The sequence below is a fragment of the Aulonocara sp. 'chitande type north' Nkhata Bay genome, linkage group LG7, assembly GCF_057382095.1.
Source record: "Aulonocara sp. 'chitande type north' Nkhata Bay isolate Kocher_YH1m ecotype deep benthic linkage group LG7, A_spYH_male_GT1.1, whole genome shotgun sequence".
Lineage (NCBI taxonomy): Eukaryota > Metazoa > Chordata > Actinopteri > Cichliformes > Cichlidae > Aulonocara > Aulonocara sp. 'chitande type north' Nkhata Bay.
This window is the reverse complement of record NC_141350.1, coordinates 47,999,403-48,027,024: the sequence shown is the minus strand read 5'-3', so window position 1 is coordinate 48,027,024 and position 27,622 is coordinate 47,999,403. Positions and strand designations below refer to the sequence as shown.

Here is a 27,622-nt window from a genome sequence, read left to right as displayed (position 1 = left end):
CATTATTGTGGTGAATGAGGAAAGAAGAGTGGGAGATACGGGGACAGTGGGGGAAGAACGAGAGGGAGGGTGGTCTCAAGAAACAAGAGCTAGCTGCCTCTGGAGCATACAGGGAAGGGCCCTCATAACGGGCGCGAGCAAGCCAGGTTATGGCTCATTCGGCTACTAACGGTGTGGACCAGGATCTGGCCAGCAAGAGGCTGCACTCAAGGTAGGAAGCCTCGGAAGTACATCGGTATATCATAAGGGGGGTCAGCTCCGTAGCACGTCCTTGAATGCCGAAAAAGAGACAAGTAAGACGATTGAGAGAGAGAATAGCAAGGGCTGCCAGCTCACAGCTTTGCTTACTAAGGAGGAACTGGGCAGGGGGAGCTTGACCAGCAAGCTTTCACAGATTTAAAGAGCTCAAGACCCAGCCACAGCTGCAGCCAGAGCCCAGCTCCAAGCCTCATTCCTGGCTCGGGTCACTGAGCGGCTGTGGCTGGAATGTACAGACTGAGAGGAGCCTCATAAGATGCAGACGCGGTGTAACAAGGGGAGACTGGCTAAAGGGTGCACAAGCTGACAGCGCGCATGGTTTTTAAGGTGCGATGTGTGTGCTGAACTTCACCTTGAAGGGTGATGGACCTAAACCCAAATGCACACAGACTGGCTCTCAGAGCGTTGCTAGTTAAAACCCAGTGTTTAGATACAAATGTCACAGCCTCGTTCAGTTTCATTTGTAGTTTCTTTTAATCATCTTTGATGATCATCAGAAATATGTATACTTGCACCATTTGCCTCTTAATTAGCATAACATTTGACTGTGTCCTCCATGGCCAGGCAGTGAGAGTATTTATTAGTTTTTTGCATGATGAAGAACTCAATAATGACAGTGTTACCGAACTTTAGTTAAGTTTGACAAAACTTGAGCATATGTTATGTTGTTTGTGATTTATGATTAATCATCTCTATTTCATCTCAGATGATCCATTTGCTTATGAGAAATGTGATGTCTCATCATCTGGTCAGCTAGCTGACGGTGTGATTCAGCACCACTTATCACATAATTTTGACATTTTGTCATGCATTGGACAAAACTATCATTAATCACTGTGAATATCAGAAGTATCCTACATTAAACACATTTATGGTAACATTGCCCAGAGAGCTGGGGTGAGGGAGCAGGCATGTTTATATATAAAGTCAAATCATGCTTGTATACTCTAAGTTGATACCTTATTCCAGTGGCTTTAAGGGATATGTAATATATATCTTAAGTGATTATGTTAGATACTTTAAGAAAACAACAATTAAACTTACTTACTATTGTCAAGCTGCAGGAGTGACATTCACAAACCCTGCAAGGTTATCATATGCTCTGCCAACATAAACACAAGATTCATACACACACACATGGGGTGGGTAGGACTGCTATTAGAGCTGTGATAGGTTTTCCTCTATTTAACTCAACACATGACCTTTGTACATGACGGTTTGGTGTGTGTGTGTGTGTGTATTATCTTTAAACTCCAAAAAGCTTAGGCAAGCACAAAGGGGACGTTATGTTTAGGATTTATTTGTCAACTGACCCATCCTGTAAAATCCTTTTGTTTTCTTTCTAAAATGAGAACGTGTCCGGCTATAGAGATTAGTATTTTAAAGCCTATTTGTCCACTTGTGTGTGTGTGTGTGTTTGTGTGTGTGTGATGATTGAGGAGAACAAAACAATCTTTATATCTTTAAAAAAGAAAGAAAAAAACAACAACAAAAAAGCCACAAAACATAATTAGCATTAATTCAATAAATAAATCTAAAAATAATAAGACAAGACTTACACAAGCTCTTTTTCAGTACCAAAGCACTTTGAATTAAACCCTCAAAAACAACTATTTGCTGCGGTTTTGTAAGCTTTGGAAATAGTACTGTTGTTTTTCCATAAACTTCATGTAATGGTATTTTCCCTGAACCTATACTAGATTTTTGCGACTGAAAACTGAAACGTTTACTAATACTTAAATTACAAATGTCTGTTGCCGTGTAACAAATGCCGTGTAACAAATGATTTGACTATAAAATTGTGACTTTGTGTCGTAAAAAAGCAAGCTAGAGAAAGGGATTTACTCTGAAATCTTTAAATCTAGCCTGTCTTTCTGTCAGTAATGACAGTAGTTACTAACTGAAATTCATCTTAGATTGACTAACATCATTGCCGTGTTCATTGCTTTGTTTTCATAGCCCCTGCAGCACTTGGTTCCCTTCGTATGGCCTACAGTGTGTGTGTGTGTGTGTGTGTGTGTAAGTAGCACTATTCAACCTGGCTCTAGAAAACAGAACATGCAGAGAGTAAAAATGCAGCTTCACAAGAGACTTAGACAAAGGAGAGAAGGAGAGAGTCTAGCTTTAACTGAAAGTGACATGCACTGAGGAAGGAAAGCATTCCTAGAGAGTTTCTCTTTGGTTTCCCTGACAACTAGCCATGGCACTCTGTAATTATGGCTGGATTACTGAGTGCACAGTTTCTTAGCTTAACCAAGATTCACAGTGTTGGACGTATAGGCCTTTAAAAATGAAATAAGAATCCATGAATTGAATTAAATCAGCTAAAACAAAAGTATAACTGATTTTAATGATGAAATATAATACAAGTAAATTTGATTGCTGGCCATTAATTGGTTGAGATGTCACATACCAGTTGTAATTAAATACTACTCCGAAGCAGCGTGTATCCTAATGGGTTTACTGCTTTCCCAACTACATGCCTGATAAGAATCTCAGGTATGAGTGTTGAATAGCTATTTAAATGTCCTCCGGACTCTGCTCTGTACCAGGAGAGCAGCAGCAAAAGCCAACACGTGATCGAAGACAGCAGATGTGACACTGATGAAGTCAGACACAGCTTGGAGGTGGGCATGCTTTGAATGTACAGAAGTGAATCAGCTGCGCTATCAGCTGTGAGCAGACACTGAGGTCAGCTGATCTGCTGAGCGATTACCTGAAGTAACATTACACTCGATTTGGCCACTGAGGTTTTTTTTAATGTGGTCATGAAACAGTGGTGTCTGAAAGTGAGGGTGACCTTGTTGGATTTAGAGCTAGTAGTAAATGTTCAACGCTTGCTTTTACTGAATATTGTGCAACGAGGAAAAGGAAGAAGATGTCAGAACCAGGCGAGTCTATGCAAAGGTTGGTAGAGCTCATTTGCAGCATAACAGCTATTGTGAATGCAAGCTACTGTAGGTACAATCAATTCAATTCAATTCAATTTTATTTATATAGCGCCAAATCACAACATAAGTCGCCTCAAGGCGCTTCATAGATACAGAGAGAAACCCAACAATCATATGACCCCCTATGAGCAAGCACTTTGGCAACAGTGGGAAGGAAAAACTCCCTTTTAACAGGAAGAAACCTCCGGCAGAACCAGGCTCAGGGAGGGGCGACCATCTGCTGCGACCGGTTGGGGTGAGAGAAGGAAGACAGGATAAAAGACATGCTGTGGAAGAGAGACAGAGATTAATAACAGATATGATTCAATGCAGAGAGGTCTGTTAATACATAGTGAGTGAGAAAGGTGACTGGAAAGGAAAAACGTAATGCATCATGGGAATCCCCCAGCAGCCTATGTCTATTGCAACATAACTAAGGGAGGATTCAGGGTCACCTGGTCCAGCCCTAACTATATGCTTTAGCAAAAAGGAAAGTTTTAAGCCTAATCTTGAAAGTAGAGATAGTGTCTGTCTCCTGAATCCAAACTGGAAGCTGGTTCCACAGAAGAGGGACCTGAAAACTGAAGGCTCTCCCTCCCATTCGATCCACACCTCCAGGTCACACTATTAGGAAAAAGTTCAATCTGATCTCCGAATCAACAAGCCTTGCCTGTTTAAACTGAATGCCAGTTACGATTACTAAAAAGCATCAAGTTTGCAAGCCAAAAGCATGAGTCCAGTGAGACAAACAACGATAACACATCCTAATTTGATTGTTTTTAATGGACAGGAGGATTTATTACAGTCTGTTACTGTTACATTTAGGGCTGCCACGATTAGTCGACTAGTCACGATTACGTCGACTATCAAAATCGTCGACGACTGATTTAATAGTCGACGTGTCGTTTGAAGCTTTGTAAGATCACAAAAGATGCAGGAATAAGTGGCAGGATTTAAGAGTGTAATAACGGACTGAAACAGAAGATGGCAGCACTGCATGTACAAGGATGCCAGCTGCCGTTAAACCCCGAAGAAGAAGCAGCTGTGTCCCAGAATTCATAGCGCAGCCCAGCTCAGTTTACAACAATGGCGGCAGCTAGTTAGTTTTAATATTACTCTTATTATTCTTTCTGGGTCACAAAATAAATGTTTAACATATTTTCAGGCGAGAATGTAGCTGTGTAAGCCTCAAATATCTGCTCAGTTTATCAGGACACCACATATTTTCAAAAGCGCTCCGACATTTTCAGAGACGTCTGTTACCCACTAGCTCGATAGCTAGCCGGGGGCTAGGCTTACTAGAGCCGTGAGAACACCGGACTCCTGGCAAATCGTTTTCAAACCCACCGCTGTCTTTCGCTACTCAGGTTAAACATGATATATAAGTCACTTAGATAACTTAACAATGTTATTCTTTGGCTTTTTTTTTTTAGTATTTTATTTGTTCCTGAGTAAATCGGTTTGGCTGAGATTAAAGTTATAGTTTTTACACAGCTGAATAAACGTCAAGCAGACAACTGATTATCAGAAGTGTGAGATGCTCGAGAATTTACTCCGGTGTCCCGTTATATTTTAGATAGCAAGGAGTTTATTAAACTTCACCGAAACAATCTGCAAATTTCATTAAAATTTAATAAACTATCATCTTGTCTTTATTTTTAGTTACCACAGACCTTAAACACTTAAAGCTGTAAGCTAATGATAGTTATATAAGAGCAGATGCTGCTGGTGCAGTAAGCTGTAGTTTTACGTCCAATGGATGATGATCTGATTAGTCGACTAATCGCAAAAATAATCTGTGACTAGTCGACTATCAAAATAATCGTTTGTGGCAGCCCTAGTTACATTTTGTTGCACAGAGGCTGTATCTTTGCACAAATCAATATGCTCTGTTTAAATCGTAAATTCCAAATGGACCAGTAATAGTTGTTACAGTACTGTGATAGTTGTGTATACTTACATTTCCGGGGGAGCTGCACATAAAGCTACAGCTCAGGCTATGGCGTAATGCGTGCTGCTCCAGTGCACCTACAGTGTACATTTAGTCTAGACTTACAACTCAAGCTTAACATCTGAGCTACTGCGCATTGTCCCCGTCTTTGTAGGCATTGTGTAGCCATGACCAGTTTATGTGTTGAAGGTCACCTTTCCATAAACCTCCACCAACGTAAACATTTGGATGTCTCATCTTTACTCCCCGTCTTTGTCTTCTGAGCTTTTTTAAACTTGCATTTACACTTTAGCCTAATGATGAAGCATTATTTCACATTTATATAGGTTATATCTAATTATTTGACAAATATTTATTGTTAGCATTATATTGTTTTCCACTGACATTGTTGCACTCTAACCTCACTTCTGCCTCTCTTACTTACTCTTGAAACCTGCCCAGTGTGCTACATGTACTCCTTGATGCCATGGTAACAGCGCTGGGAGTTTGTCTCTGTTAGACCACAAGCAGGCTATTATGAGATGAGTGTCTCCCAAACAGAACAATTAGAGGGGGTAATAAGAGGAGAGAATGGCCGACTGTTTGGCACAAATTCTTCTTACTCCGACCGCAACGATGGCAAGAATGAATGTCACTTTGTGGAAATCCTGCCATGAAATTTTGCTCTTTGTTTGCTTCAACTTTTCCCCCCTCTATTCTTTATTTTTTGTGTGTGAGTCAGCCCGCAGGCTGCCTCTTGAAGTTTAGTTTGCAGACTTTGATTAAAGTGAGTGAGGATGTGTTGACTTCCAACTTTACAACTGCAGAGTTTGGATTTTGCTCAAGCTTTTAAAAATATTGCGAGGCATTATTAAGGCAACACCCTTTTCCACAGCCACAGTTTTACAATGCAAGCCTTCATTGTTCGGCTGTGTTTTAACAAACTGAGGCCCCCGTCACCGTCTTTGACCAGACTTGCTGTCTTTTTGTTTTTCTTCTCATATTCTTGCACATCTGTGACTTCCAGCCATAAATTGAATTCTCATCCAACCACAATAGCACTGACGATTGGGTAGATCAACATTTTGGCTGGTGCCTCCCACCTACTCTTAGCATTATTTACAAACACTCTATATGCACAAATCCCTGCATAAGCAGTCCATTCAAACATTTAATGCACAAATCTTTGCTACATCAATATCTTCTTACATGAATTTGTCAACACTCTGTGATTAAATGCGCAAATATTTGTCTCATTACAAAGTTATTAACAAATGTTCACCAGAACTTCCTCAGACCATGCACACCAGTAGAGCAGGGCAATATGGCCAAAAATATTTATCGCAATATATATTTAAAAATTTGCGATAATGATATAACCGAGATATAATTGACTCGAGACCATAACTCCGCAACTTTATTAGTGCAAAAAACCCTCAGTGTATTTTCACTGAAACAAGCAGCTGTTTTTTTTTTTTTATGCAAATTCCTTGCTGACAGTTTAACCGAAAGACATTTCCAGTGGAAACAGGCTGAGATATCCTCAGCATAACATGTATAATATCCACAAAACTTAAGAGGTTATACACACACAATACGGTAATATTATGTTGAAGCACAGTACATATTACTCCGTGATGCTCCCGACTATGGTAGCCATAATGCTCCGACAATCCATCAAGCGGTGCTCCTTCGTAGCTTGTCAAAGTTGTACTAAAACATCTTTTGACAGATTTTCGAGCACTGTGTACCACATAAAGTCGGTTCAAGGTTAGTAAGCACAACCAGGATTCATACACAAGGCACACCGGATTATAAGGGGCACTGTCGATTTTTCAGAAAATCAAAAGATTGATTTTAAGTGTGCCTTATTTTCTGAAAAACACGGTAATAGCGACGGCCCGCTTCCATGCTTTACCAAAAATTGTGCTTTTGTGTGTATCTGACGGACGAAAGCCAAACTAGTTCCACACCACTGAAGTTGCAGCATTTTTACGAACCAATTCTGGTTCATCTGTTTCATTCAACAATCCGCTTTCGCCCTTGTCATTCGCTTTTTCCACCATGTGCATATAAAAACAAAGGCACTGCACATGCGCGTTTTACCCATATTCTATCGCAATATTTCATTTTCTTATCATTGCCTAACAGTATACCGGTATTACCGTGAACGGTGTGATATGGCCCAGCCCTACTTTCACCTGTATTTTCATTATCTCTACAGATCCTATCTACTATAGAAATGTTGACGGGAGGGTGGGTGTTCACAGTGAGTCAAAGTGAGTTTGACATGCCGCTGATATAACTGATCAGCTTTAAGTAAATCGCCTCTGTATTCTTTTGTATATGCACCAACCTTATGCCTTTCATCCCTCTGGCTATGGCTGTTAGGCTCTGCTCCACCTTCCTGTTTGCACTGAAGGGTAGCCTTGGCACATTCTGATGCTGGTCTGTCTTTAAGCAAGTTGTTTAGCTATGGCTAGTGCAAAATTCATTTTAGGGCGCAAGGACTACAGAGCTGGCAAGTTTTCCTCCACTGTTGAAGAAGTAGCTGTTTTATGTATGCCAGGAAGATAACGTTATACACTTTCAAGGACTGTTATCTACGGTGGGAACTAGATTATCCACATTCCAGAGACTGGACTTTTGTTTGTTATTGTCAGCCATACAAAAAGGTGATGACAGTCCCGCTTTTGCTCTAGCAGCATGTTTTTCTGCAACAACAGCAAAATTTGTTAATGTTAGCTGAAAGACAAAGAGCTGTGGAACCTCAACCAACAATACTTCACAATTTAATTGTTAGTAGTTTGCTAATTTAATGCATTTTTGATTTTTCGATGTCATCGAGGTTTTCACACAAAACCTTAATTTCTAAACAAGACTGGGTAATAGAAATGGACTGGTGACAGTGCTAACCACTGCATCATTGTGCCACCCTGTTAGTATTTGTATTTTTAGACCACTGATGACTTTGTTGCAATTCAGTATTGCACGTTCCAAGACTCTTCGATGGTTGGCTTTGCATGTTTCTCCTGTTTGTAAAGTAGTATCTAATTTCACAATGGGTACTTTCTAGTGAGCCACCTCCTAGCAGGTACGAGCAAAATACACAGTCTACCTTAAGAGAACAAGACTTATGGTTGCAAACTATATATATATCCGACAATCCTGAACTTCCAATCCCTTGTAGTGGGTTGAGTTCTATAAGGATCTTGTAAAAATAATGCCACCAGCTTTTGAAAGATCTTCAGCCGCAGAGCTCCACTGAATAAACACTCTTTTGGTGTAAATTCATGCTTTAATTTTGGTTTCTACTCATTCTTCTCTTCACCTTCCTTTTTCCTAATATAGTTTATACAGTTATAGTGGTTGTTCCACTGCCCTCCACTTCAGCTATGAAAAATGAAATAATCATTTTCTTCCTGTTTACATTTTCCAATGAAAGTTTGTATCCAGTTGCAGGAGGAATTGCATACTGAAAGCAAGATTTCTGGGAAACTAATCAAAATCATTGAATTCTCTTTATTACATTGTGCACTGAGAATTAATATTAATACGTAATTTATTTGCATTCAATTTATCATGTTATTTTGCCATAAAAGGCAAAAATAGTATTTATTATATACATGTAGACGGCAAAAATAGGAAAAAAACCCGCTTAAATGTAAATTCCTATGTATATTTCCATGTTACTGTATAGACTGATATTTAATAAAAGGGGAAAACAACGCTGTAGTGAAGAGATCTCTTGTAAATCCCTTGTTTAGCTTGTATTTTGCTTGCTGCCCCTGTGACATTGTCTTGGTTAAGTAGGGCACTTGTTAATGTAGTTGTGCTTTCTGTGCTTTGAAAGCAGTTGGACATGTGTGTCATAGTGGCAAGATTTTCATGCAGGAAGTGTTTTTTATAGCTTTAAAATAAAATTAATCTAAAGATTAAAAACAGAAAAGCAACATGTGTTTCCTTATTAGTGAAAATAAGTTTACTTAATACGTCCCTTAGGTCTTATTTACTCACAGTGTCATCTGTCTCGGTTGGTGACCTAATAATGTTTATGCTAGTGTCAGCATGTAGTTGGATTTGTTTAGGCCACTCACTGTGCTGTATTGTCTCTACTGAGGAGGTGCAGGGCATTGGATTAGCCATCCCTGTCTCTCTCATCCTTTCTCTCTGCCTCTCATTGGGGCAATGGTCAAGCTTAGATATAAGGTATTCACTTTGTAATCATTGACTGTTCCTCTACTCTTGCCCAGAATGGTCTGTCATCATGCTCCCCTGTTCTTTTAAAACCTGATAGAACAACTGGTCTCCGGGTCAGACTTGAGGAGAAGTTGAAGAGGATTAGAGATGAGCACAATTTTCTGTTGGGAGTAGCGGGAACTGAATTACATAACAACAATGGATATCTTAACTTGATTAAAATCATCTGGATTAATAAAACATAAACTTGTAAACTTGTGACGTCTTAGAAATTCACTTGTTTTGGAGCTCAACGTTCGTGTGGAATGATCTCAAATTCCCTCTGGACTGTTTTGTCTGCAGGTTGCTTCACTGTGTAGTTTTGGAGCGATCTTGAGGACTTGAATAGCACACATTTTTCTCGGCTGGCTTTGGACTGTGGTTAGAATTTACAATTGGAGTGTGTCCAGGTTTGTTGTAATGTTGCTGATATGGTGGTTTTTATTGAAGCTGGGAAATATAAACTTTATAAGACCGCAGTTTGTTAAAGTGTGAGAGGAATTCTTAGTTGTAAGCATAGTACTTAAATGAACTCTACAGAGTTCATTTAAGAGTTTTCTGATAAAGTTAGTTTTACTTAACAATACCATCATGGCATCTGAGCCTTGTCCTCTGACTGGAGCAGAGAGAGCCGTGTGTAGACTTGTCCACTGTGGACCCCGACCTCAAGCTATGCTAAAGCCTTTACCTCTGGAGCTCCAGGTGTATGTGGACAAAACAAGGACCAAGCAAAAACACAGGTACTGTAAAAAAAAAAACTAAACAAAACTCAAAAGTAACCCGTCAAGTTTTTACAAACCAAAATGACCTTGGTGAACACATACATTCCATATTAGGGCAATGTTATGAAATCTGACTAGAAGATAGTGTAATATTAGCTGCTTTAAATGACTGTTCACGTCAAAGTAAATCCTTTTTGCCTCAAAAATGACGATGCATTCGCGTCTTCGATTTGACAATAAATAAGCTGTAATGCAGAAAACTGCAAATGGTACGACTCTTTACCTTTTGAATGGAGCCTTTTGCAAAGCCTTTTGATTAGATGCAAGGATAATCCTTGCTTATCTCTACATTCTAGTACTTTATCTGGAATTTAGTGTTACTACTAAACTGTCTGGTCTTGTTTATCCTGGATTATGCAATGCATTTAGGGTGTATACTTCTGGATATAGCTCACTCATGAAGCCTTGTTGTATGCTTACAGTGAGTTCTGACTGGACACCACAGATGCTTTGCTGTATTTTAGCTCAGCAGCCAACTTCAATCTCTGAAACATAGTTTTGTTAACTTCAAGGCATGGAGTGCAACATAGGGCAAAATATTAACCCCCTTAGCTGTTCAGAAATACCAGATTTTCATAGACTTCATGCATTAACCCTGCAGAGGTCTGGCATCCTATCCAGCGTGTACCCCTGCTCTCATCAGAGACAGCTGGGGTAGGCTTTAAGCTGCCGGAGCCCTGAAGTAGATAAGCAGTTAAGGAAGTGGATGGATGACATTGTCTCAGATTGCAGTCAGTAGAGAACCATATTGTTTTTCAAATGTTTTCTCTCTGGTGTGGGTGGGACACTCTGTCTCCGTCTTATTTTGTTTCATATCCTCATAAAAATCTCAGAACATGCAAGAGAACGGCACGTCTTCGAACATCAGGCTGTTAACTGATTTAAGCAGTTAAAAGTGTATCACCTTTTCAAGGTGTTCGTCATCGAGCTCAAACTCAGTTACTAAGGCAACAGTCCACAGAATTTATTACAGACCTTGTTGTCATGGCGATACTGCATCTCTGTGAAAGTATATTTCACTGCGACTGTAATGGTATCCATGTTTACTGTATGTCCTAATCTGTGATCGGGCTAATGTTTTTATTTCATTAGTTTCATGACTTTATTGTATGCGTGTATCTTGCAGGATGGAGGCCTCGTGCTTAGAATTGGCCTTGGAAGGAGAGCGGCTATGCAAGGCTGGGGACTTCAAAGGGGGAACAGCGTTTTTCGAAGCAGCCGTAAAGGTCGGCACAGAAGACCTGAAGACCCTCAGTGCCATCTACAGCCAGCTGGGCAATGCATACTTCTACCTTAAGGAGTATGGCAAAGCCCTGGAATACCACAGACATGACCTTACCTTAGCAAGGTGAGCAATGTGCACAAGCTATGAGTAAAACATTCACCTCAGCTTTGTGCTGCTTGTTTTGAGCTGCTCGGGAGTCTTATTCAACAATCTGTTTGCTGCACTGTAAATGGTTAATAAACTTCACATTTGAAATCTTTAGCTGAGAAGAACTGCATCTTTACGATAAGGGAACTTATACACAGATCAATAAACCCTGCATGCGTACTGCATCCATCACACGGACATATAAGAGGACTGTGCACCAGTATGCAGGAATCATATGCTATGTTCTGTTATTTGATGTACACACAGTTCAAAAGGAAAACAGCCTTTTCCACCCTTTTTTCTTTAGATGATTTGATGCATGGAAACCTTCATGAATTTCAGACAAAGAAATTAAAAAAAAAGTGAGGAGACTTTTACGTAGTAACAGTTGACAAATACCAACTGGATATTTATCTTGTGAGTAATCTGGTCTCCTGCAGTTAGTGCAGCTGGTACTCCTGCAGGGAACTGATTAAGAACCCTAGGGAGATTTACCTTGTTACATTACAGTCTCACCAGGGCCACTGGGGCTTGGTCCTCGGAAGTAGGCAACTGTTGTTGCAATATTTTAATGGTTATTCATTAGCTAAATGGATAACTCGTGGCTTCCTGTGGGTCATCTGGGCTGCCTGCTAGAGGACAATAACATAATGAAACAATGTGGCAGTAGCAGGTTCATAAGAGCATATAGTAACTGCAAGCACTTAGTGCATACCATCTTTTAGTTGCTCAGTTTCAAAGTGTGAAAGTGAAAAAAGGAGAACGACACAATGGGGAAATTATTTCTCACTTCCAGCATGAAGAGAAAGTAGGCCATAGCAACCAGAGAGGAACTAATCGTGTTGACAAGTTCCGATTCAGCGATGCATGATTAAGCCTAAAGTAATTAGTGGACATGGTGCTTTATTTAGTGCTTGTTATGCTTTATAATGCATTGTCAGTGACTCTCTAGGGTTGTGTATAACTTTACATGTATAACAAATAAAGGAAATCAGTTATGTTCAATAGCCCGTTGTTGAATAAATGTAATATAGCAGCAATATGACTGAATATCTTACAAATTCCTTGATGTGGATGGTCATTTTAGGTCCAGAAAAAACAGTCTTGGAAAACAGAAACAGTGACCAAAACCACAACCTTAAAGTGACATTTGATTTCCTTGATTCACTTTGTTTTCTTCACCAGATGACAGTAATCAAATACGGTCTGTTGTAGATATTAATTGCAGTGATATTTAGTTTGTGGTACACCAAGCTTATTGTGTATTTTTTATTTTATTTATTTATTTTTAAAATAAAAGCTGTGTAGATCACTGATTGATCTAAATGTTTAACTAGTGGGGTCTCAAAAAAGCAGTGATTTTGATTCTAATGGTGCAAGATCTCCGAGCAATAACTTGGTCTTTAACTCTGCCACTAATCACCAAAGATGTCTTTCCTCCACAGAACAATAGGAGACCGAATTGGAGAAGGAAAGGCCAGCGGCAACCTCGGTAACACTTTAAAAGTATTAGGGCGTTTCGATGAGGCCGCTGTCTGCTGCCAAAGACACCTGGACATTTCTCAAGAGCAGGGCGATAAGGTAAGATTATGTACATATATTTGGATATCCAAACAAACCAACACAAACAGAAATATGAAAATCTTCTCGGAAAAAGATAGTGGCAGCCTGTGTTTCTTCACTGTCCTGAAGGTTGGAGAGGCCAGAGCACTGTATAACATGGGGAACGTGTTTCACGCAAAGGGCAAACAGCAGTTATGGGGCTGCACCCAGGAACCAGGGGACCTGCCTCCTGATGTCAGAGACACACTGCAAAGGGCTACTGGATTTTACGAGTAAGTATGTTTTATGCCTGTAGAGCAAATGAATGTATAGAACAGCTACCAGAGTCACAGTAGTCAGTAGCTCTGACATACGAATGTTGCTGCGTTTTGTGGTACTATTGATGATTTTTGAATATTGTCAATTCCCTTTTTTGTCAAGTAGTGGCCGAGAGTTGGTTTGGCTGCTTTCTCATTTTAAACAGAATAACAGTGTACATGTGTGTAACACTGAATTTACTTTTGAGTCCCTGATGATTAAAAGCAACCGTCACAGCCCTCACTGTGCTACCGTCTTTATGACTGGGGTGAGGGTGACTTTGAAAAGATTTTTTAAATCTGTTTTAATACAGTCTTGGTACCACCACTGTGATAATGAAGGTTTCATTTTATTTTCACCATACTATCAAATATTTTAATTTCTACTCTCCTGCTGTTATTTTACCAAGATCTTTGTCAATAATATGCCAAGATAAGAGCAAATAAGTTAAATAATGTGTGCCAATCAGGTAAACATGATGAGGTCCTTGACCCGGTTTCTCCTCCACATGTTGAGAGGGTTGAATTGGGGCTAAACTGGCCTAAACTTATTGTAATGCAGGTTTTACAGCATAAAGTCTTCAGTTGAACTTTGATAAAGGAAGTGTTGTCTTTCAACACAAGAAGTACAACACACTGAGTATATTGCAACACATCATCTTATTTCTTTATAAATTATGGGCTGAAATGTTCACGGGCAGGCTGTAAATGACATTAAAAAGAAACCAAATGCAGTTAGTGCCAATTTGGTGTTTCTGAAAATATGGCCAATACATAAGAAAAAGGGTACACTGAAAAAACACTATTTTACAGATAGAAGTGTGTGCAACATAGCTCATCTTCCTGGGTAACTTAAAGAGCCCATTTGGAAAAAAAAAAGAATTAATATTTCACTTTTTTGGTTTCTTTCTAACTATAATGAATGTAGTAATTGCTTTATATCAACATCAATTAATTAGCTGTTGTCTCATGTCATACCTCGCATAGTAGACTCAATTCTGTTGATTACACATAAAAATGGGAATGCAAAAAAAAAGTTCAACAACCAATAACAACTAAATGCGTGTGCCTGGATGTGTAGGATGAACCTGTGTTTGGTCAAAGAGCTTGGCGACCGAGCTGCTCAGGGGAGGGCCTACGGGAACTTGGGCAACACCCACTACCTGCTGGGTAACTTTGTGGAGGCTATAAAGTTCCACCGTCAGGTAAGAAATCCACATTTCATCCACAAGTTTCAAGATCGCACTGCTGTAATGCAGAGGTGGGAGGTATCAGCCATAATGATTTCATATGAGCAGTTTTCCAGCTTGGACCATTCACTGTGCAGCTGTTCAGCAGCCGTGGCCTCCCATCATATAATACATGTGTGATACATACATATCATGTTTGGGTGAATGATGTTGAAGTTCTTAGGTGTATTAATAGATTGTAAATTAAGTAAGGAAACTCAATAAAACATATTTCAATAAAAATGTTTACAAGAATCGCGTTATTACACCAAGTCAAAGAATTTATAAATCCCATTTCTTTTTAGATAATGTGCTGCTCACTCGTAGTTCCATACTTGACCTACAAAGTGGAATGGAATACAGTGCTGTGCAAAACCAAAATGCTGTAAACAAAGAATGCTTTCAAAAATGGAAGTGTTAATCATTTATTTTCATCAATCACCAAATCTAAATCAAATCAATACTCGGTGTGGCCACACTTTGCCTTCAAAACAGCATCAATTCTTGTAGGTACACTTGCACACAGTTTTTGAAAGATCTCGGCTGGTAGGTTATTCCAAACATCTTGGAGAACTAACCATAGATCTTAATCATGTAATCCCAGACACACTCGATGATGTTGAGGTCAGGGCGCTGTGGGAGCCATATCATCACTTCCAGTACTTCTTGTTCTTTACGCTGAAGATAGTTTTTAATGACTTTGGCTGTGTGTTTGGGGTTGTTGTCCTGCTGCAGAGTACATTTGGGGCCAATAAACAATTATTTATATTTCTGAAAGCATTCTTTGTTTATAGCATTTTTTCACACCTGCCTAAAACTTTTGCACAGTACTGTAAATAGATAAATAATAATTCTAAAAGGAATAAAGCGTAGTTGCATATACGTTTGTTTATATTATGTGCCCTTTTTGCAGAGATAAAGTTGTTCTTTTCTTGTTTCCCTTTGCTTTTGGAAAATATTGCTTGTTTTGCAGTATTTTTGCAGTATTTTCAGACAGAAATAAAATGAATTAATGAACAAATGTTATTTGCATCTGGCTGAGCAAAAAAAAAAAACCCCAAAAGATTTGAATGAAGCTCTTTCATTTTCCAAATTTGTTTCACAACATCATGTAAAAGATGAACCTAATGTTTTACATATGTTTTGCCTTGTCTGGTGTGGTTTTGGTGGCCTGTGTCCTTACTGTTGTGGCCTTGACATCCTGGATGTTTGAACTGCAGCACTGAGTGAAACTACATTTTCTTTATTTTAGCCTCCTTTATCTGTTAAATGCACCTGAGAAGTAAACAGGTGGCCCGCACCGAATTTGCTTTGGTGTTGAGATAAGATCAGAAACATTTGCATGACTTGAGCGTTTAGCTTCTAAGTTCAGTCAGAGTAGAGTACAGTTCATTTAATTTCAGTCAGTGAAGCAGATGGTGTTCCTGAGAGATGTTTTTGCTGGTCTTACCAAGGTAAATGTGGTGTAAAAGTGTGTGTTTCAGTGCTTTGGTATCTATCTAAAGCTGCCCTAGCGGACAGTTTGCAGAGATTGATGGCTACTCATACAGAAAAAGGACAAAATTGGTTTCTTGGTGAATCAGCGGGAAGCATGGCTTCCGGCTTCCACCCTCCATTTTTCTATTGAAAACCAAGTTTTTCCACAAGTGGGAAACTGATTTCTCCCCTTCCTTCCCTGTTACAAATCTATCAGTATGCTGCAGAGGAGAGGTTTCCTATGGAGAGAATCAGAGGAGCTGATTTGATGCACCGCTGCTGCAGCATCACCTCTGCTTATGAAATAAGGTTTCCTACAGAGCTTCCAATATGAACTTGTGAAAAATCTCTCTGCCTGAGCACCAAGTAAAACAAATGCACCTAAGTAAAGCAAAGTGAAAGGAGGATTTAACTTGTTGTCATTAAAGTTAACAATTGAAATTAAAAGTCTTGATTTGTGAACATTGTTGCTGTCATCATTTACAGCGATTATCCATTGCCAAAGAATTCGGGGACAAAGCAGCTGAACGGCGAGCTTACAGTAACTTAGGCAATGCCCTGATATTCCTGGGACAGTTCAACACAGCCACAGAGTACTACAGGTGAGGAAAGAGTGCAGTCTGACATCTAGTGGATTGAAGGAGAAATGAAACAATTTTAACCACTTAGAATATCTCATGAATGCTTAAGTACATGTAGTGAAATAGCTATGTAGCTGTTTAATCATCATTCTTATTCATGTACCCTGTTTCTCGCATTCCTTTGTTAGCCTCTATTTTCTTCATTTTTTCCCAACCCTTATTTATCCCATTATTTTCCTTCCTATAGGAAAACTCTGCAACTGTCCAGGCAGCTGAGGGATCAGGTGATGGAGGCTCAAGCGTGTTACAGCCTGGGCAACACTTACACTCTTTTACAGCAGTATGAGAGGGCCATAGACTATCACCTCAAGCACCTGTACATAGCGCAGGAGCTAACAGATAGGTATTGTTTAAAAACAATTGAAAGAAAACCAAACAAATGACCACAGGAACAGGTTTTTTTTAATGTTGTGCGTTCACTTTTTCATAGGGTTGGAGAGGGCCGTGCATGTTGGAGTCTGGGAAATGCATATGTGTCTTTAGGGAACCACAAACAAGCGCTTTACTATGCCAGAAAGCACCTGGAAATCTCTAAAGAAGTGAGAAAGCTTTACAAGCGCAACAATATAAAAAGGCCGCTTGCATTTTATGTAATTTTTTTTGTCTCTTTGTCCCTGATTTCATCCGCAGATTGGAGACAGAAATGGTGAACTGACAGCCAGGATGAACGTGGATCAGCTGATGGAGGCCCTGGGGGTCACTGAGAGCGACCTTTCACCCTCAAGTTCAGAGTTTGAGATGCAAGGTAGCACTGAAATTATTATTTTTTTGCTTTTTTTACATGAAAGGTAATGTGGTCATGCTGGACTTTGTGTTTAGGATATACTTTATTGATGTCGAAAGTTGGGAAATTATCGTCACAGTAGATAAAGCATGAAAAACAACCTGCTATGGTAACATGAATACAAGATCCCAAAACAGAAATAGCTCAGAAATATTAAAAAATATAATTGTTGATTAGTTTGGTCAGGTACTTTCAAGCAAAGGTCCCACAGAGATGATCTCTTGCAACAAAGTGTGTGTCTGGAATATGTCAGAGCACAAACTGTATCATGTAGCTTGTTAGCATGCTGTTGTTTACGCTCAGTATTAACTTCCTTGTTTTGCTCAATTGTGTGAAGACGGTGCTTCTTCTTTTCAAAGTATGTGCATATACTAACTTCTCTCACAGATAAATGCACCAATCCAGAACACAGGACCTTTCTCCTGCATTTACTCTATCGCTTCTCCCCAAATAAAACTGCTTATCGCTGATATGTAATGTGAACGTCCTCATGTGGTTTGCAATGTCTGTTTCTTCAGCTGACAGAAAAAAGGCAAACCAAGGCTGAGAGGAAAGGCTTCTTACACATATGCATGCATAAACAATAAATGGAACAGCATTGGATAGTGCTTATTATCACTAAGACACACATATATATATACATATATACACACATCTGCATTAAATTAATACATTTTTATGTTTCTTTAGTGGTTAATCTGCTAGCATGTGCAGACTGTGTAATCAAAATTATGTTTTTAATGGTAAAATGTAATAATAACCATCATCATCATTGTTGTTGTTATTATTATTATTATTATTATTACTATTATCCACAAATTTTTACAAAAAAGCTGGAAAAAATATTTGCTTAAGATGCCAAATCACACCTGTTTAACTTGCATTCTTAAACAGAAAATGTTAGTGATGAAATTATTTGGTTACTTGTTACTTAAATACACATAAATACACTTCAGCAAATTTGTATTTAATTTTTTTTTTTTTTTTTACAGATTTCTAAAATATTTCTGTTTTGTTGTTATTATGACAGGTCATGGTTAAGCACTACATATATATAATCAAAAACAATCTTGTAAAAACAAGAATCATTCTGAACTTTGTTGAAGTAGTTAGTAAATGTGCAGTTAAAGGCTTTTCTCATCCGATTAGGCCCACACATACTGCACAAGTTCTGTGTGGTATGTGTGGGCCTGAGCAAGCTAACTACAATGTTTTATGTGTGCACAAAATTATAAATGCAAAACAAACTCCACGTGGGACGGTGTGTTAAATCTGCACTGAGGCTAAATGTGACAGAAAACAAGTGGTGTGTGCATATTTATGAGGTAGGATAAAGATACTTGTTTCACTCTGTGGTCCAGGAGGATGGGTTGTCCGTAAGCCATATCAGGCCTCGAGTAACAACAATGTTTTATTGAGTCCCCTCAAATGGTCCACCAGCTCACATAGACATCAGAGCCTTGTATAATAAAGTGAGTAGAAACTGTAATATCTGAACAGTTTGCCTGGCTTCTCTGTGATATTTGCTTTCATAAACTATCCTCCAGGCAGAAATTCACACCCATGTCCTACATTTCCCTCTGGAGCAGAGCTGGCAAACAGACTCTTATTCACTTTGCTTGCCTAGTGGTCGGCCTAAGCCTCATATCCACACCGAACATCATGGGACCACAGCCGAGATTACAGCCTACTGCGAAAATAAAAGATAAACAAAGGGCAGCTTGCAAGCTTAAATCGGCTCATAAATGGGATTCAAGACTGTCTAAGTGATCAAAACCCAAAATTGCAATATTAAATATTTGGGGGTTTTTTTTGTCCTGTAGGAGCAAGACCCAAATTCACCAAGAGAAACAGCATGGACAGTGTAGAACTGTGGAAATACTCTTCAGATAAGGTGATTTCCATTATTTGAACATGTCTCTAAACCACTGTAGGAAAATGTGCCTACATTGTGATCCACCTCTAACAGCATGCTCTGTTCATGCAGAATGGTGAGAACCAAGACTTGGAAAGTATACCGAGGAGATCTAAGAGTCACCTGTCGCAGCCTAGCAAAAGAAAAGGCTGTTCTGACAGCCAGTCATCAGAGGAAAGGCTGTGGTTTGACTCACCCGTGGACACTGATGACATCACTGTGCAAGTTCCACCTCCAGTGCCAGTAAGTGGCCTCAATGTTGCTGTTTTTATTAAATACTTATTGACTCCCGACCTCACATCATATCCTTATTGCCTCGTCACTGCACTCGTAACCTGATCTTCAACAAGTATCAAAAATTAAACAGTAGTTATTCCAGCTCCATTTCATGGAATACAAGTGAAAATTCTTAAAGTATAGGTGTGTTCCTGTGTCTCTTTTTGTTTTTAACCCCTCCCCCCTCTTTTTTTTTTGCTGATAACAGCAAACAAAAAACTTAAAATTTAATTTCAAGCTTTACAGTTTCAAGAAGCCTAAAATGTCAAGGATTTTTCTTATAGGATTTTACCAGCACTTGAATAACAGTTTGTTTAAACTGTACACAAAAGCTTTATAAGCATAGTAGACATTTCTGTTTATGGACTCATTTGAAATAACAAGAAAATGTAGATATTTCTGTTACAGTATAACACAGACACTCATTTACTGTACATGGACTGATGAGCGTTCATTTCACCAGCTTCATATTTCTAAGATACACCTGAGCCTCAGTGCAATCTCTTACAGTGCATTTGAGTAAAGGTGGAGATAATTTTGTAGAAAGCGCGAGATGACTGTGAGATGGTGAATGTTTCACTTAACTTCGCTTTCTTATCTTTTCTGTTCATTGTAGCTTCTGCTTTAAAGCGAAAAATGAGGGAGAAAATACATTAATTTCAAATAACTTTGGTAAACGATGTCTTCTGCAGTGTAAAAGTGACTTCTCTGTTAATAATATAAACTAGATTCTTAATGGATATGTTTTTCCCCCCACAGCTGTTCTGTCTGACTCACCACAGCACCTAATCATGCCTTGTTTCTGTGGCACTGCTAATTGTTGTTATTAGTAATGTGACATGCGGGAAAAAAAAAAGAGTGAAAATTACAGGGCTTTAGGAATAACAGTTTATCACAGCGAAGTAGAAATAGAAGTACAGAAGTAAATGTGGGTGATCTTGAGTCAAACCTATTTTCAAATCTAGCATTAAGACCGTTTAAGACCATTTGTGTATCTGTGAGCTGCAGATGTTACGACTTTTCTTTGTTTTTGCTACAAGTTAATGGCTGATTTTTGATGAAACCATAGGGGATAAAGTCCTCTGCTTCGGTTGCTAAGCATTTCGTGTTTCTGCTTTTTTTCCATGCTACATCTGCAGCATGCAGTTTGACATTTGATTGTGCCATAGCGAGTGTATCTAGGCAGATAAGCTAACTTTAGCTCTCGAGTAGGTTGAAAAAGCTGCATCGTGCTTAGTTTTTAATATTACCAGACGACTCGTTGCTTGTGTCAACTGCGCCTGCTTGATAGGGTCGGGATTACCCAAAAAGTACCGGCCAAGTTTTAATGACACTTGAATGGAAACTGTTTCACAAATTTAGCCTCACCAGTAGCTTGTGAACAGGCATGCCAAGCTCCATGCTTGGAGGCTCGGGTTGTTAATGGGCCACTGAGGACTGACAAACTTTACTCCCTCCCTGTTAAGTAACCAGCAGATGGTTTGCAATGACATATCAGTAGAAAAACTCCTGAGAAAGGGGCCCTAGGTAGAGGGTGAATGCAATGCACACCAGCAGTGTAGACTATGAGAGAGTGTTGGGTCTAATTGGGATTTCAGTGATGTTTAGTGTTACTCCTTTGTGGTTTAAGTACATGGTGTGTATGTTAATTGGTGTTACGCTTTGTTCATGAATAAATCATTATGATGTTTGATCTGAGTGCTCGCTGTGGGGGATGTCTGCAGTGTCTGTGTCCTTCTAGTTTTTAAAAATCAGAAACATGCAAAAAGTAGATAAATGCACTGACAGGCAGTTTAGGCTGTATGTACCAGGGAAAAAGTTATGTAGAAGACACAGAACTCAATAAGCAGTGCTTTTCTTACATTGGTTGAAATCTGGCAAAGGCCTCCCTCTTCATACTCTATAGACAGGGGAAGGTTAACCCTGAAAGAAACCTCTCCCATCAGGATTAAAAAATTTCATCATAGAAAAAAGTTAATCACTTCCTTCTAAGGGGGGAAGTAGACCTAAACCATCAAGCAAAAGGCCCACCAAAGCATATCAAAGTCACCAGATCCCCCTCGCTTTGGGGGTCAGTGATTCAGGTCCTTCTTTCATTTTGTCACCTATCTATACTTTAGGAAGAACTTCCTTTTATCATTCACTGTCCCGGTCTGACAGTACTCCCAGTCTCTCTCTGCAAGCACACACATATCTTTACTGTCTATTCTCTTCCTCTCTCACCATCATCACGTGTTCCTTTCTCTCTTGTTCTTTCCATATGGCCTACTTGATTAGTTGGCCTATACAGAGAAGCAAACGACAGCATCCACATAGAGACAGAGAGGAAACTGCTTTAAGTCACATTGGGTGTGTGTTTATAGAGCCCAGTCATGTGAGTTTGTAAGAAGTAAGTGAAGATATTGGTGTTTTTTGCCATCTGAGAGTAGTTGACTTCTGATGGAAATGGGTGCTCGCATGCAGTTCACTCATAACTGTACTCCTCCACCCATCTTTCTACCCCTGCTGCCTCCCCCTCTTCCCCTTTGTCCATACCAGACCTCCCTCTTAGCTGATAATGTGACCTTGATCAGAGAAGCTCTACTCTCCCCATAGGGTCAACCCCCCCCCCAGCTCTCCATAATGAGTTGTTTTCCCACAGTGAGTGAACAGGATAAAAATGGCCTGCTGGAGAGCTGCACAGAGAGAGTAAGATAGACACAGAGGGAGAGAGAGAGAGGAGGCGGCAGTGGTTGGTAGAGATTAAAAAAACTCTGGAAGAGGAGAATGCAAGGAAATTAGAGGTAGGTAGTAGGAAAGCAGAGAGTGATGTAAAGGGGTGGGTGAAAGTAGGGGAGAAGGAGGTGTGAGCCAGACGTGCGGACAGCGCTAGACAGAAAGAGAGCTCATAAAGACATGAGACAGAAGGGTAGATAGAGGACAAAGAAGTGCTGCTGGTAAGTTGTCTCACTTTTTGTCTTGTAACTTGGAAAAACGGCTTCCCGCTAAGGTTTAGCGGGGAGTATTCACTTTCTTTTCACGTTTGATACCGAAGCGTGCCTTTATTTGCAGTTAGTGTGTTTGTCTTGCACTGCATGTAAAGATATTTTGCTGTTTTCACTGAGCAAATACCGCAGAGTTGGGAAAAAAAGACGTTTCTTTATGATCTATAGTACAACTTTTTGTGTATTTTAAACAACAGTTTGACTTTTTCAATGCAGAAGTTGAAAAACACGTGATTCTTAGAATAGAGATGCATGAAATCTGGTGTCTGCTGACCTACTTCACATATTGCTGTAAGGCAAAGTGATTTGAGCTCTGTTCAGTAGTCGGTGTTGAACGTGTTCAAAACAGATTATTTGGAACAAGTCTATTATATTTGCTGCGCGTGGGAGAGGAATGCAACCAGAAAACTTTTATAAGGAAGACCCCATCAGCTTGTGTTGATTTTAGTGCCATTGACCCAAGTTAACCTGCTCTGGCACTTTTGTGTCACAAATATAATGCAGCGAATGTTGTCGATTGTTCAATGTTGAGATATGAAAAGCCAAACTTTTGAAAAAGAAAAAAAGAATTGCTATTAGGCTATAATTTATAAACTTAAATAGATTAAATTCAAAATTACTGGCCGGTAACAAGTTTTTCAATATTATTCTGACAAATGTACAGTATTATATAGCACATATTTTCCTAGCTCTAGAGGGTCTAGAGAGTTAATGCAGCAAGTGTGATCATTTATGCACAAATGTTTATTTCGAAGTGCAGCCCACCACCCTTTTGCACGATTGTAGTTTAATATTTTGTGAAATATGCAGCTGAAAGTTGTTTCTCTTTTCAGTCTAGCACTTTGTGATGTGTTGCGTGAAAGTTGGTTTGTTAGCAGTTTTCCATCAGATGATCGCTGGATCAGCAGCTTAATTTTAATTTGAGATGGTGTTAACATCTCATTTCATCTGCTGCCATCCGGTCTGGCAGATAAGCTTTTGTTTCAGAGGTATGATATTGTAGCCCGACTGCCACAATATTTAGCAGCATTGTTCAAACATAATAAATTCCACATCTGCTTTGCTAGCACGGGGTATTTGTTTCACACATAAATTATCCACTTCACTTGCAAACTTGTGTGTATTATCAAGACTCTGGCTGTGTTTAATTAAAAGGAAAAAAAAAGCATCATTCAGCAGGATATGAGCGAGAGAACCTCTTGGTGTTATCTCAGAATAAACAGCAGAAAGCTGTTGCTGGAGGACTGATTCCAGGGAAGTCAGTGTAACACAAAAATGGCATTCAGTCGATGTGACTGACCCATTGACTAGATCTGATACACAAAATGATGTTTAACAGTTCAATAATTCTGTGGCAGCTGCTACATTTTTTTTAAAAGATTTCCATCTGATTTTACTAGTTGATGGTCATTGGGCCATATGACTTGCTGCAGCTGATACTCATTTTATGTGCTTGTATCACATTCCGTATGTAGGTCAAGGTAGTCTCTTCAGAAGTGCCATCCCTTGTGAGTTAATCAGATTATTTTTCACCTCCGCGAGCTGGCTATCTTGAAAATCCTCATTATGCAACTCCTAATGGCATTGAGCTTAATTAAGTCACCTGCACATAATGTTTTTTTAATGTACGAGCAGTTCATCATAATCAAGTGCGCTTGAAATACTTTAGTTGCCTCACTTTCAGGAAGTATCTTTTCAGACAGAGCAGCAAAAAATAAGAAAATGAGAAAACAGGCACTCGGCAGATAAGACAGACGCTCTTTGTGCTTAAAGTGAGAGATTTGTTGTTTTCGTTGCAGAAGCTGGGCCGTGACCCCTCTGATGAAGACTGCTTCTTTGACCTCCTCAGCAAATTCCAGAGCAGCCGCATGGATGACCAGCGCTGCCACCTCGATGAGCCACAGAATGGAGACAACAGAGAAGGCGCCGCAACCTCCATGTCATCCCTGAGTGAGATGATAGGTTTGTGACAACAGCATATGCCTTTTATGTCTTTTGTGTCCTATCTTAGGATTAACTGCTTTCTTTATGGCATCTCTGTTCTTGCTGAAAGCTCATCCCTGCAAAGGTTTGGGATCTACCAGATCATTTGCACTCACTGGGATATCTCCGCCCCCCTTTTTCTTTAGATCCTGCAATTACCACTTCCCCCCAGACAGAGGAGCTGTTTGATTTGATCGCCAGCTCTCAGAGTCGACGTCTTGATGACCAACGCGTTAATGTTGGTAACCTCCCGGGCCTGAGGATTACTCATAACAACCTGGGTCACCTGGTGGGAGAGGGAGATCATCAAGAGCCCAGTGATGACTTCTTCAACATGCTTATTAAGTGCCAGGTAATGACACATTAGCACACACATAAATTTGAAATGTGGTTGTTGTATTGTTTATGTAGGTTGCCTCTTTAGCAAATGTGAATCCTATATTAAATAATCTGTATGCGCTCTTTCTGGTTCTAGTCATCTAGAATTGACGATCAGCGGTGCTCCCCACCAGAAGCGGGCCCCCATGCCCCTACGGTGCCTGATGAAGACTTCTTCAGTCTGATCCAGAGGGTGCAGGCCAAGCGTATGGACGAGCAGCGCGTCCAGCTGCCCACAGATGACCAGGAAAGCCCTCCGTCCCCAAGTCCCGAGCCAGCTAGCGGATTTTCCAGCTAGGATTTGGTGAATAAAGCTTCATGTCAAAGAAAATGGAAGCAGGAAAAAAGGAAAGGATGAGCCAACATTTAAGGACAGTACTAAAGGGTGAACTAACAAGCTTTTTAATAACAAGACAAATTCAATGTGCAATAGATGTTGCCCTGTTAAATGTTGCTCAGTGTATTATGTTAAATGTGTGTAAATATAATGGCAAACAGGCAGAATTTAACCTCAGTGATGCAGAGAAGAGGAAAATGAAAGTGTGGGGGTGACATGATTACAAATATTAAATATATATTTAATCTAATGCCTTAATCAGCATTAAAAAAAAAGAATCTGACTCAAGATTGTATTCACGGGTGTCAGATGTGTTTCTTCTAGAAGCACATTGTATAATATGGACATTTAATATAGATAGCTACAGTGGAAGTCACAAAGACTTATTTATAGAAACAGTGTTGACATTAGAGAATCTTAGAATCTTAAAAACATACCTGATAATGAAAATTTGAGACAGATATATCTGAAGTGCTCAATGCTGCTTTTATCATTCGATTTTCGTGGTCCCCACTGCTCATAGAAATGTGCTGTTATTTACAGTATTACAAACCCTATCCCCCAGTGTTATGACAAAAAATGCTTTGGTCAATATGAACTTCTCCATTATTGGTAACTGCACTCCATCCACACGAAGCGATTATATTTGGTTAAATTAAAACACTGATTTAAGTCTGGTTTCCCACGAAAATGCAATTTATGCGAATCTATGCCTTTAAAAAGTGCATCTCACATGCTGTGCTAATGTTACTGAGCAAAAAAACAAAACAAAATCTGCAACATTTCACAGGCTCAAAAGTACGATGGTGTGATATTTAATCTCCAGTTTATGTTTCTGCTTGGCTTTTAAAGTGGTGCTATCTGCTGCCCTTTGTGTTCAAAAAATTCTGATAATGGACTACTGCTACTTACTGCCTTTATTGTTACTTAAATAGACTTAGAAGCAAATATATTAAATAAGAAATGAGACACGTGTGTCATATTTTGAAAATTCTAACACGGTGAGCAATGCTAACTCTGTGTTGCTACTATATGTTGCCTCTCGGTGGCCAAAATGTAGTATTACCTCTGTGAAATGAAGAGTGCAGTCTGTCGGGGAAAACAGGCTTCCCCTCTTCTAGAATATTTGAAGGTTTATATTATACCTACATTCTGTTCTGCACAAATTCTGCAAACAAAGTTATGCTAACCTGTACCCTAATTGTTACCATGATATATTGTTTGGTAAACTTTAAATTGCACCATTAAATCCAGGTACGGCCTGGTGCACTTTCCTGTTTCTTACAAACTTTTCTTCTTGGTTTTTTCGCTAAAGGCTTGAAAATATTTATTGTACAAAGTGACTGCATCATGGCACCGAACATATTTGACCTTACCCAGTGGCTTGCTTTATTTTTAATTTTTTTTAATCAAAAGTAGTACCTCAGTGCTTACATGAACCTTAAACATACTGAATTGTGAATCAGGATGGATCATCAGTGCTTTATGTTTGGTCCATCTCTCTTTGATAAACAACACATTGGGAGCTAAGATTAAAAAAATTCTCTTCATGTTTTTTGTGAATTAACATTTTTTTAGACACTACACGGTACGCTTCGATTTGTCTTTGCCATAATTTGTATATATAAAGATATTTTGTATTTATGTTCCTTTTAAGGGCATGAATATGTCCCCTCATGCTTTTAATAAAATGTTTGAGATGTTTAGTTTGGACTTGTTTTTAAAAAAAAGCTTGCATGCATTAGTTCCTCTTTGCTTACACATACACCTCTGTGCTGTATGAACCTTGCAATCATTTGAATGGATTGGATTTCTCAAGCTGTAATCTTTTGTGGAACATTTCACAAAAAGCTAATCGGACTCTGTTGGCCCACTCAAATATGGTTGCTCAACTAAGACTGGGTAGGAATGTGAAGAATTAAATATAACAAACATAAAGTTTCTTATTTGCATTTACACCACTCCCTGCATCACATCGGATAAACCTGCGGTGTAATTACAGCTGTTTTAATCTGCATAGTGTAATTACAAAGCACTGCAATTCTATTATATAATAATTAGATTCAATATTGGTTAAAAAGCACCATTATAATGCATCTGTGTTTTTTAATGGTTACATATCACTTAATCAAACTTCCTCAAACACTGAGCATTTTTGCATGTCACATGTCCTCTTCTTCTCATCAGATATCCCCCAAACTTGCAAAGACACACTGACCACAAGATTTTAATTTACTAAGGGGGTGTGT

General features: G+C 39.3%; 1 protein-coding gene across 3 annotated transcripts; it reads left to right on the top strand.

The window, feature by feature from the left end:
• gpsm1b (G protein signaling modulator 1b) lies at positions 1–27,079 on the top strand. Of its 3 annotated transcripts, none has more exons than XM_086300880.1 (14): positions 1–211; positions 11,266–11,487; positions 12,957–13,092; positions 13,204–13,346; positions 14,452–14,575; positions 16,562–16,677; positions 16,904–17,059; positions 17,147–17,255; positions 17,347–17,461; positions 19,324–19,394; positions 19,488–19,658; positions 24,475–24,637; positions 24,805–25,010; positions 25,134–27,079. In XM_086300880.1, exons 1-14 carry the CDS (start codon positions 150–152, stop codon positions 25,332–25,334), a joined length of 1,995 nt encoding a protein of 664 aa, XP_086157006.1. In that variant the 5' UTR covers positions 1–149; the 3' UTR covers positions 25,335–27,079. The 3 variants fall into 3 exon arrangements, with proteins under 3 accessions (XP_086157006.1, XP_086157007.1, XP_086157005.1); XM_086300881.1 differs by lacking the exon at positions 1–211 and adding an exon at positions 9,165–9,327; XM_086300879.1 differs by lacking the exon at positions 1–211 and adding an exon at positions 9,353–10,097.
• The last annotated feature ends 543 nt before the right edge of the window (positions 27,080–27,622 follow it).